Genomic DNA, 11,562 nt, shown 5'->3' on the forward strand with positions numbered 1-11,562 from the left:
ATTTTGAAAGTTATGTTTACTTTTTTGAGTTTTTTCTAAAATTATTATGTGAACGCCTCGTAATCCGGTCGGCGTCGAAGTTTAAAAGCCCGCAAACTCTAAACCTTAGAAGGCCGCAATTAACATGCCAAACCGAACCTTCCAACACATACAGAAGGTTCGGACTTAAATCCCTTTATATTTTCACTCAAGTCGGTTCTGACTTTTTGTGATTAATATAGGGTTCCTCCATTTTAGAACATACCTCAACTTCATCTCACGCTGCCGGCGTTCGTCTTCTCCACAAACTCGAAATCTCTTTGTATGTCTGTCTTCTCACGACTCTCTTTATCTTCTTTGTTTTCCGAACTCGCAATCTCTTTTAACTGTATACCCTACAAACCCTGTTGTACCTTGTCCGTACACTCTTCATATGCTCTTATAATTAATCTAAACCTATCTTATTGCATGCACAATGCTTTATCACAGAGATTTTTGTTTGATCGTAAAGTTCATTGATTGATGCTCTTGTGATGTGGATTCAGTCATTGAAATCTCAGAACTATGTTACGACTCTCCTAACTTCATGTTATGTAATGATTCTTATGCATGTCAGATAAGCTAAAAAGCAATGGTGAAGTATAACTTCAAGAAGATAACTGTTGTCCCAGATGGAAAAAAGTTCGTTGACATTATCCTCTCACGCACTCAGCGCCAGACACCAACAGTTACCCACAAGAGCAAAAAAATTAGCCAACTCCGTAGCTTCTACATGAGAAAAATCAAGTTCACACAATCAAACTTCGTCGAAAAGCTCTCCACCATCGTCTACGAGTTTCCTCGCCTCGAAGAGATTAATCCCTTCTACGACAACCTTCTTAACGTCCTGTACGACAAGGATCACTACAAGCTAGCTCTCGGCCAACTCAACACCGCCAAGAAGCTGATCACCAAAATCGCCAGTGATTACGTGAAGCTAGTCAAGTATGGTGATTCTCTGTACCGATGCAAGTCCTTGAAAGTCTCTGCTCTGGGGCGTATGTGTACTGTCATGAAGAAGGTTGGTCCTAGTTTGGCTTATCTCGAGGAGGTAAGGCAGCACATGGCGAGGCTTCCTTCGATAGACCCCAACGCAAGGACTCTCTTGATATGCGGATGTCCTAACGTAGGCAAAAGTTCTTTTATGAACAAAGTTACGAGAGCTGATGTTGATGTTCAGACGTATGCTTTCACCACGAAGTCGCTCTTTGTTGGTCATACTGATTACAAGTGTTTGAGGTATCAGGTGATCGATACGCCAGGGGTTTTGGATAGGCCGATGGAAGACCGTAACATCATCGAGATGTGTAGCGTCACTGCCTTGGCGTATCTTCGAGCTGCTGTTTTGTTCTTTTTGGATGTTTCTGGTTCTTGTGGCTACACCATTGCTCAGCAGGCTTCTCTTTTCCACAGCTTGAAGTCTTCGTTCGCGAACAAACCGTTGGTGATTGTTTGCAACAAGACTGATTTGGTGTCCGTGGAGAGCCTGTCTGAAGAAGATCTGAAGCTGATTGAAGAGATGAAGACTGAAGAGGCAGTGGTTTTGAATATGAGTACTCTGACGGAAGAAGGCGTGATGGCTGTGAAGAATTCCGCTTGTGAGAAGCTGTTAGATCGAAGGGTGGAGGAGAAGATGAAATCTAGACGCGTCAGTGACCACTTGAACAGGTTCCACGTGGCAATGCCGAAGCTTCGTGATGACAAAGAGAGGCTCCCTTGTACACCTCAGGTAGTCATGGAAGCTGGTGAGAAGCGAAAGACTGAGAAAGATTTGGAAGATGAGAACGGTGGAGCTGGGGTTTATTCTGCTTCTCTGAAGAAGAAGTACATCTTGGCTGATGAAAGCTGGAAGGATGACATCATACCTGAGATTTGTGATGGTCATAATGTTGCTGACTTTATGGATCCAGACATTTTGAATAGACTTGAGGAGTTGACAAGTGAAGAAGACCGTCGAAAGGCTGAGGATGATGAAGAAGATGAGTTTGAGATTGAAGGCGAGAAACTTACGGAGGAGCAGAAGAAACAGCTGGCTGATATTCGTAAGAAGAAAGCTTTGCTGATTCAAGAGCATAGACTCAAGAAGAGCAATGCACAGAACAGAGCAGCTGTTCCAAGAAAGTTTAACAAGGACAAGAAGTTTACAAGGGAGAGGTTGGGTAGAGACTTGTCATCCCTCGGTCTTGACCCTTCTTCGGCTATGAACCGTGCAAGAAGCAAATCTAGAGGCAGAAAGAGGGAGAGATGTGATGATGTGAACGATGAGCAACAAAGTAATAAGAAGCTGTGTTTATCTAGATCTTTGTCAAGATCGAGATCAGTGTTAGCTGGTGAAGGCTTCAAAGATTCTTGCCAGAAGATAAAGGCTCTTAAGATTGGGAACAAGTCTCACAGAAAGAGGAACAAAGATGCACGTCGTGGAGAAGCTGACAGAGTTATACCAACACTTAAACCAAAATACTTGTTTTCAGGTAAAAGAGGGAAAGGAAAAACTCAAAGGCGTTGAAACCAAATAATCAAAGGTACATTACATTTACTTACAATCTTTCTCTAAGCATAGGCCATATGCATATATCTCTATCATAGTCCTGTTTGGTCTTGTGATTTGTAAGCTGGTAAGAAAAGAGAATAAAAATATTATGTATTTGATTCTTGCAGGGAATATGCTCAAGTAAGATTTATGAAAGGACTGAAGAAGAGCTGCACTTTTTTTTTCTTTACTATTTATATGATGCTTTTATAAGTTGATGGGCTTTAGATGATTATTGATACTTGCAGTGGTTATATGCTATTTCGTTGATGGGGTTGGCTTTAGTTCCAACTGGCTCTCTTATATTTATACACAGGAGTTCGTAGTCTTGGCATATTTGGATTCTTTGTAATAAGATTATATCTTGTTCTGAAACTTTAAGAGTTGTATGTTAACAGAAATAATCAAGTAAAACGTACCTTTGAAGTTATTGTTTCAAAACCAAAAACCTCCTCTCCTTGAATGGATTCAAAACCCTAACACAAAAAAAAAAAAAAAAAAAAGAGAGGATGAAATCATAATTGCAAGGAAGAAAACTTCTGACGAAGAGGAGACAAACCAACCGAGACTCTTTGTGTTGCAAAAATCAAGAAGAGGTTTATTTCGAAACCGGTAGTGCCAAACCTAAGTTACTTGCAGCAGAAGCGATGCGGGAGGCTAAGTCATCACATAGCGAAGTAACCGTACTGACGCGCGTGGCTGAGACTTGGCCGCCTGAAGAAAGAATGTGTATGAAGCGACTGAAGAGGAGATAAGCGATGTGACTGTGACAGGTGCTATGGATACTGAAGTTGACTAAGGAAGATGAGTCGAGTTGTTGGTTACTGGTTTGGATCAATGTTCTGATTCTGGTGACCGGATCTTCATGGATGTCTTCAATAGCTGAACCCAACGAGACGGTGACTTTGTTTCCCATCCCTTCCGATTCAGACAGCCTTCTTGTAGACGTGTGAACTCTCAATAGTTGATTAGAAGAATTCATATCTTTTGACAAAAAAAGGAAGCGATTTGAGTATTTTTGGAAAGCTTTTGGGTTCTTCTTATATAGGCGCGCTTTTTACAATCCCACGTGGATTACAACTTCAAAATGGAATAGGAAATATATTTCTAATAACTATTATCATCTCAAACTAAAAATAGAACTTTATTATTTTCTCAACTGAATACATAATAAATTATGTCATTATCCTGTTTAAAAAAAATAAAAATTAAGCTTTTGTTTTTGATGAATCATTAAATTATAAATACCATTTGAACTATTTTTCTTGAATAAGTTTTTGTAAGAAACAAATGAAAACTTACCACTAAAATGTTACTACAACCACAATACACCTACTAATCTCGTGTGGAATATAAGTCTTTAAACCAGTAATTTGCCACTACAATACAACTCTTTTTTTTTATTAGAATCACAAAAAAGTTCCAATAATATAGTCACTATTTTGCAACTACACTATTTAAGTTCTATTGTGACTACTTTGTAACTACTTATTTGCAACAATAGTTTTAGTTACAAATGCATCGTTCTTTTTATCAATATTTTGCTATTACACTATTTAGTTGCAGTCAAGTCACAAATAAGTCTAGAATAAATAACCAATTTACTACCACAAGTTTTGGTCACAAAACTGCGACTAGCTTACGACCCTCTTTGTATAGTCGCTTAGTAGTTGCAATTTCATTTCAATTTAGTCACAGGGGTTTGCAACTACTGATTGTGGTTTCAGATGTAGTTACTAAATTGATGTTTTCTTTTTTTTTGTAGTGTACCTATCGTTTTATTTGATAAATTCATTAGCATCTCTATATATTATATTATCATATTGATAAATACATATTGGTCATTCTTCCTATCGTTTTTAAATTATCGTCCATACTCTAATCTCCTGTTGGTATTTTATATAAATTTTATCTAAAATTAATCTAACTTATTGACGTGCGTCTTTAAAAATTTTATTTAAAATTTATTATAAAAATTATTCTCTAAATAAATTTATTCAACAAAACTCATATGATATCATTTAATTTTATGTAATATATGAAGTCCATATTTTTTATCGGTGAATCAGGTTATAAATTTATAAGAAGTTATCATTTGTTTTGCTTTATTTTAATTACCTTAATATTTAAAAAGATCTTGTAAAATAAGTTTTCTATGTTTGTTTACAATATTTGATATTAATTTATTTTTATTTTCAAAATATTGTTCTAGAAATCTTGATATTTTTAAATTCTTTGTGTAGATTTCCAATATTATGTAGCTTCAAATTTTTTGATATATGTGTTTAATTTTTTCTATCTTTGATTTATAAAGTTCGTATTCTTTAAAAAATATTATTTATATGTTAAATTTCAAAACTAGTTTATATATTAAGGTGATTGTTTTATTGAGTTTAAAGTTACTTTAATTTTTATGGAATTATATTATATTGAAGTAATTATTTTTGGAAATTTTGAAGTTTTCTAAAATAGTAAAATTTTGTAATGATTTGTCATTTTTACTGGGTATTCATGTCTTATATGGACAATTATATGTAGTTTTTAATATTATGCACCTTCAAATTTTTATATCTGTTTTGAATACTTATAGCTTTGATTTTAAAAGTTTTTATTATTTTTAAATTACTCTTTAATTTATAGTAAATTTCAAATTTTACATATATATATGTATATATATATATATCAATTTAATATCTTTTTAATCAGTTTTGACATCTTAGAAAATAGTAAAAAAAACTGAAATGATTTGACATTTGTAAATTTTTACATTTTAGAAAATAGTAAAATTTTTGTAATGTTTTGATATTTGTAAATTTTGAAATTTTAGAAAATAATAAAATTTTGTAATAATTTGACATGTTTCGATTGGTGGTTTGAATTTGATGTAGACAATCTAAAGCTTATAATATCACTTTTATATATAACTAGGGCCGGCGAGATATTTTTTATTTGCATGTAGATATTGTAAATCTTCATCAGTGTTGCTATTAAATAATTGTGTACCCGTCATTGCTCTGTAAAGTTTTAGCAGGCAAACTATTATTTGAATTCATTGGTATTTTTATCATCAGAAATTGTACTATTTTAAAAATTACTTTAAATAATGCAAAGGTGAATAATTAAATCATTGTAACAGACATTTATTTTATAGTTAGGTAACATAATGAAAATAAATATATTAGTTACTACTATTTAAAAAGTATATGACTAAATTTTATTATATTTAAAATGTTATTAAATGACATATGATATTTTAATAATAATTTTTGTTCTAATTGATTTCTAGATAACTCAATTGTTGAAAATAATATTAAAATTATTCGACATACATATAGATGATGATGATTTCCACTTGTTGATTTATATATTTGTAGGAAATAATTTTTTTATTTTAAAATATTAAATAGTACAAATATTTTAGTGTAATATTCTATTATTTCAGGTCGTAAGAGTTCAAGGCTCCTTACACTGTTTGGGAGTTATAAATTATGTTGGGTAAATTTTTATTTGATCTTAAATTGACAAATGATCTTATTCCCCTTATATAAATATTTTATTTTTTTGATTAAAAAAATCTTTTACATTTTTTCCTATACTTATAAGGCTTTGTATATTCTCTTCTCTGTCTTTGTCTTGTAGCTTAATTCCATTGTTAAGGAAAATGTATATTTCATGTAGCTTCTTTCTCCACTATCGTATATTGGAAATTTGAAAATATGAACAAATGACTCTTGAAGGAAAAGTTAAATTATTTTCTGCTATCACCAGTTGAATAAAAGTTACTATGTGCACTACAAAGCTATGGAAATGCTATAAATCGTAGATCACTGCAAAAGAAAAAGACTGGATTAAGTCCATAGCCTTAAGAGCAATTGAAAATATGTAATGGACAACTGAGAAATATTATTTTTGTTAAGATAAAATCTTACGTAGACCAATCGTTGCCGAAGAATCATGAACTATTTTTCCTCTGAACTGTCTTTAACACCTCATTACTTCTCTAATCACATAGCAAGTAAGAATCATGCACTTTATATACTGCAGGTATATGACTACGAAACCAGTTTTGGTAGTAATCGTCGCGAAATACAGTTTACTCTGAGACATATCTGACGATGGACCAGCTTCAAGAATTACAACATATGATCTTCCATTCCCTCCAACAGAAAGAACTAAGCCTTCATACCTATTGATATAAAAGCATAAGCATACAAAAGAAGCTAAGGCTGTCCCCTTTCTCTACGTTTCTATGATCCAATCATTTTACAAAATAAGCTGAGAGTAAAGATGGTTAATACATCATGAAATAGGGTAATACCTGTCAAGAGTGGAACCTAGTGGAAGTGAAAGTTTCTTAGACAACTCAACATATCCTCCTCGGGTGAAAACATAACCTGCATTTGAAATCCGGTCAAACCACCGTACACCTCAAAAGAACAAACTTTTGCATTGCCTTACTCTCGGAAGGAGCAGTGTATACCTGAAAACTCAGCTCTCTCAGATTCAGTGAACTCAAACTTAGCATCCATCCCACCATCATATTTAGAAGCAGTTGTGTCCTGAAAGTTCCTTGACGAACTTCCCACCCGTCCAGTGCTTCAGCAGACTTGAACTTTGCTATTAAAATCTTGCTTTTGCTGGTTTCACCAGCTCTTAGTTGCGCTAGTCTGTTATTATAATCCTGCAAAGCACTCAAATCAAACAGACACATGAATGACTACTCTCTTCTCAACAAAAAAAAAACAACGGTTTAGTAGTCATATACCTGAAAAGCCTTGGTGAGGTTATAAACACCCAAATGATCAACCCGGACAAGGTCAGCAGTGATAGTAGACCGAGCAGTGGCGCCATAAGCTGACCTTTATTTATTTTATGTTTTAGTTTTTGTTATATTAAATGATGTATTTGTAATATTTAAACATAAATTTAGATTAAAATTAATCTTTGCAGTTACAATAAAAATTAAAATTAAAGGTTTAACAAAATATTCTGAAATAAATTTTAAATTTTCTAATTAAAATAATATAGGGGTGGGTCATAATTTTTTCCAATTCCAAGATCTTAGCATCCCTTAAAAACAAATAAAATAAATTTATAAATACATAAAATATATAAGCATATTTGGAACTATAATTTCTGTTAAAATAAATTTGTTAAAGAAAAATAATCTTGCGCTGTTGTTGTTTATTTCTAGAGCTTAATCCGTGACCGTATAAATATTTGTTTCATTTTCAATTTTTTCTTTGTACTAATGGTATAATATATCTATATATTTGTAAATTTAAATCTATTACATAATTTTAATATAATATTTTAAAACATAATAATTTTATTTATTGCTTTGAATAATTATATTTTATGATTTTAATCGTCTATTATATCATAGTGTATCATATAAACAAATTCAATATTTATAACTAATTAGACTTATATTATGAAAGAATTATACTAATAATTTATGAATAAATTATTTTTATAGTTTCATTTATATGTTATATAAATTGATTATGATGCGTGATTTTTTATTTTATTATTTATTACTAATAAATATAAAAGTATTTAATGTGTTAATACGAAATCTATTAGAAAATCTTTTGGAAAATCTATTTTGGTTAAGATTTGATTAAGAAAAATATTATTTAAATTAGGAAAATATATTAAATGTTTAAATCTATTACTTAAATTAGTAAAAGACAAGCATACTTAAATATAAGTTTAATAAATATTTCAGTGGCATTCTAATATAAATAAATGGTAAAACTAAGATGTATTTCTATTTTAATAATATAGACTAGCTTTTGACCCGCGCGCCTGCGCGGATGCATGTCCGATGTAATCAAATGTTTTTCGTAGTTTTAAAATCATTCATGTTAGTGTTTCATATGTTATTGAGTTTTGACATTAGTGTATCTTGTTTATTTTGTTTAATGTACATTTATAAAGTATGAGGTTTTATTCTTCTTATTTTGTAATAATTTTGTTTTGCTTGGTAAACTAAACATAAAGTGTATAATATTAGAGGATTTAGTTGAGGTTTAATAGTTTTATTAAAGAAGAAAAATTAAATTTTGTGATTTATATCATATTTTTAAGTTTTGTTTATATAGGTTTTAGTAAAAATAAATATGATAGCAACTATAAACCAATTGGAAAAGTAACCACAAAAATATATATATCTCTCGTAATTATATTAACAAAGCATAATTAGATGAATTGATTTGAGCCATTTGGTTGTGATATTTAAATTAGTATCATTTGTAACCCAAACAATAGTGGACCTAAAAAACAAATGAAAGCCCATTGAATTTTTTTTCCGGGAAGAAAACATAAACCATCTGCCTTCTATGTGTTTTTTTTTCCCCGTAGAAACTTTGGGAACTTCTACCGATCTCCTCGTCGGTGCTATCTGTTGTTCTAGCGAGATCTACAGACACGCCTATGATTGTTTCACAAAAAGGATTTCTGAAGATAGATCTACTCATTACTATGGCAGATCATGGCATACAGGTTTAATCGTGTTCCTATTCCTCGAACTTTGTTTGTTTCGATTATTTGTCCTAATTTCTATTATGTGTAATGATTTTGTAAACACGATCTAAGGTTTGGAAGACGAAGACCCTTCTCTCTGATAGATAGAGGCCGTAGCGTGTATAATCAAGTCTTCAAACCTCGTCGAAGTAAACGATGAGTAATTACTAACAGAAGGTCGTCTTTGTTCGTGTTTATTCAAAGGTAATTCTAATCTATAATTTTAAGTTTAATAACAGATGTCCGCTTCTGTTGACTGTCTCAGTTCTGATAAATTGGCTAATTTTGAGAGTTTTAATTCATGATCTAGCACTTTTGATTACTAATTTAGACCAACTACTGTTTATGGATAGAAACAGAAGGACATGGGAGAGAAGGATTTATAGAAAAGCCCAGGGAGAGTGATGGTGTCGGATAGAGATGATCATCAATTGTAAAATGACATAGCAAAGGGAAGGCACAATGATCATTTAGTGGAAAGTATCAAGTACCAGTAGTGAAGATGAAAAAGAAGACAACAACCAAGACATGACAACAGACTTACTACACGGTTAGTAATCACTTCTCTATTGTAACTAATTACTAATGTGAAAGAAAAGTAGGACTGTCTAGAAAACATGTTTAGATTAGAGAACCCCGGAATGTCTTGGTTGTTATTATGCAGGATATAGTACTTGATAAATATTAAAGGGATCATGCTTACGGTTAGAAAGGGCAGAATAATAGTTTCAGCCCTTTAATATAAGGGCTATGAATTTATTTACCCATTGGTCTGCTAAAACCATCTCAAAGGTATCTCCAAAAGGGGTATTCTGCCTCCACGAATGTAAGCACTTAACTTGACCTCGCCAGTTATTCTTGAAAGGCCTTAGTTTTGTGAGAGGATGGAAAGTTGTAATTGCAGACATTTTTGGAGGATTTGCTTTGAATGATACGATGTTGAAGCTATAGAGGTAGAGGTATATATACGTAGTTAGTAAAGGGCTGAAACTCACGCATAGTAAGTAATACCTAAGATTTTGTTAGTTGTGATTTTTTTTTGTATTAAATAGCGGATCAAAGTCTATATGCTTTTATTCCAAGATTGATCCGTTTGTTAGTTGCTTATAGAATATAGGTTTTGAGATATTAGATTGTTTACGGCAAGATTTGTTACAAAAATTGATATCGAATTTTATGATAGTTGCTTAAATATAGGAATATATTATGGAAACAAATTATTTATAGGTTAATAATAAATGTTTGACATGATTTGGACGATTAGAAACTTAAAAAAGTATTTTCTGGTAGTTTATTGATATCGAATTTGCTTAAATATATGGATATATTTTGTAAGGTAAGTTGTTTTGGCAAATAATAAATGATTAGTTTTGATTTTCACTTTTCACATATATTGAAAAAATCGTATTCTATTCTGTAAGTTAATATTGAACCGGAATTACATGATTTATACGGGTTTATTGATATAAACTATGATCGTTTGGTATGACATATATTTGTATCTGTCTAATAAACTGGTTTTGATTCTGCAGACCAAAACTACTAATCTGATGCACTGAAGTAAGGGAGTATGACAATGATATACAACGGTATGAAATAGGTAAACAGCAATTGTATTTTTATTGTTTTGTGATGTAGATGTTTAGTAATGGTTTGTAATAGATGGTTTAGTAGTAAGATAAAACGTCTGTGTTTAATGTAATGCATAGAACGATATGTTAGGAAGTGGTAGGATGTGGTTTAATTTAATGGTACGATAAGTAAGGAAACATGTTTCTCGGTTTAATAATAAACGTATTTCTCGGTTTAGTAGAGGATGAAACTCTAAGTTTAATGTCAGTGGCATTCTGTGGTAATATTTGAGGAAAACTAAGGGGGAAGTACAAACTGTACTCCTGTTTTAATAGTTTAGATATGATTGGGTAGGTCGGTGATTCCAAAACTAGGCCCGTTAGGCCCTTAAAATCAAGTTTAAATATTAAAATTAAACCAGGGTTTCATAGCAACCGACCACCATGAGCATCTCCAAAAAGAAACTTTATTTTGAAGTTTCCAAAATTTTATATTTGAAGTTTAAAGGGTTTTTCTTCAAAAGCAAAACTTCAAACTCAACTTTAAAAGTATTTATATTTTATAATATAGTCTTTATATTTGTCATAACTAATTTGAATTCATATAACCTTTATAAAGAACTAGCACATATATAAACATATCACATCAATATTAATTAATAAAATATTATATTAAAATATAATAAAATACTTTAATTAATATTAAATTTCAAACAAAATACCATATTATTCCATAAAGTGATTTTCGTAATGCATATATGATATACTAGTCTATTTTGAAGTAAAAATAGCTCTCCTCATTTTTACTTTGTAGATTAAGAGTTAAAAGTTATTGAAACCAAGTGGTATTAATACTTGTAAATACATTAGATCAGAACAAGAAAGTAAAAGAAAAACATAAAATATTGCTAAAAT

The 11,562-nt window shown here is 31.4% G+C and overlaps 2 protein-coding genes and 1 long non-coding RNA gene across 4 annotated transcripts; 2 read left to right on the forward strand and 1 right to left on the reverse strand.

The window, feature by feature from the left end:
* The first annotated feature begins 116 nt into the window (after positions 1–116).
* On the forward strand, positions 117–2,978 carry LOC106350522 (nucleolar GTP-binding protein 1). The gene is made up of 3 exons (XM_022703826.2): positions 117–301; positions 596–2,540; positions 2,677–2,978. Exon 2 carries the CDS (start codon positions 611–613, stop codon positions 2,522–2,524), a length of 1,914 nt encoding a protein of 637 aa, XP_022559547.1. The 5' UTR covers positions 117–301; positions 596–610; the 3' UTR covers positions 2,525–2,540; positions 2,677–2,978.
* Positions 2,979–5,471: 2,493 nt separating this feature from the next.
* Positions 5,472–7,134, reverse strand: LOC106381061 (protein HIGH CHLOROPHYLL FLUORESCENCE PHENOTYPE 173, chloroplastic-like). Its single transcript, XM_048757953.1, has 3 exons — positions 7,029–7,134; positions 6,867–6,942; positions 5,472–6,734 (listed from the first exon to the last, which is right to left on the reverse strand). Exons 1-3 carry the CDS (start codon positions 7,075–7,077, stop codon positions 6,530–6,532), a joined length of 330 nt encoding a protein of 109 aa, XP_048613910.1. The 5' UTR covers positions 7,078–7,134; the 3' UTR covers positions 5,472–6,529.
* A 689-nt stretch (positions 7,135–7,823) lies between these two features.
* On the forward strand, positions 7,824–11,272 carry LOC111206331. Of its 2 annotated transcripts, none has more exons than XR_007323726.1 (3): positions 7,824–9,055; positions 9,149–9,280; positions 9,436–11,272. It is a non-coding gene; the product is annotated as an uncharacterized LOC111206331 (long non-coding RNA). The 2 variants fall into 2 exon arrangements; XR_002658546.2 differs by having other exon boundaries at positions 7,826–9,055; positions 9,430–11,272.
* Positions 11,273–11,562: the final 290 nt, after the last annotated feature.

This window comes from Brassica napus, chromosome C5, assembly GCF_020379485.1.
Source record: "Brassica napus cultivar Da-Ae chromosome C5, Da-Ae, whole genome shotgun sequence".
Classification (NCBI taxonomy): Eukaryota; Viridiplantae; Streptophyta; class Magnoliopsida; order Brassicales; family Brassicaceae; genus Brassica; species Brassica napus.

Coding starts and splice junctions, on each gene's coding strand:
- LOC106350522 (XM_022703826.2), top strand. CDS start 611: ATGGTGAAGTATAACTTCAAGAAGATAACTGTTGTCCCAGATGGAAAA.
- LOC106381061 (XM_048757953.1), bottom strand. CDS start 7,077: ATGGATGCTAAGTTTGAGTTCACTGAATCTGAGAGAGCTGAGTTTTCA. Junction 6,943..7,028: donor TGAGAGAGCTGAGTTTTCAG/GTATACACTGCT, acceptor TTTCAAATGCAG/GTTATGTTTTCACCCGAGGA. Junction 6,735..6,866: donor CTAGGTTCCACTCTTGACAG/GTATTACCCTAT, acceptor TTATATCAATAG/GTATGAAGGCTTAGTTCTTT.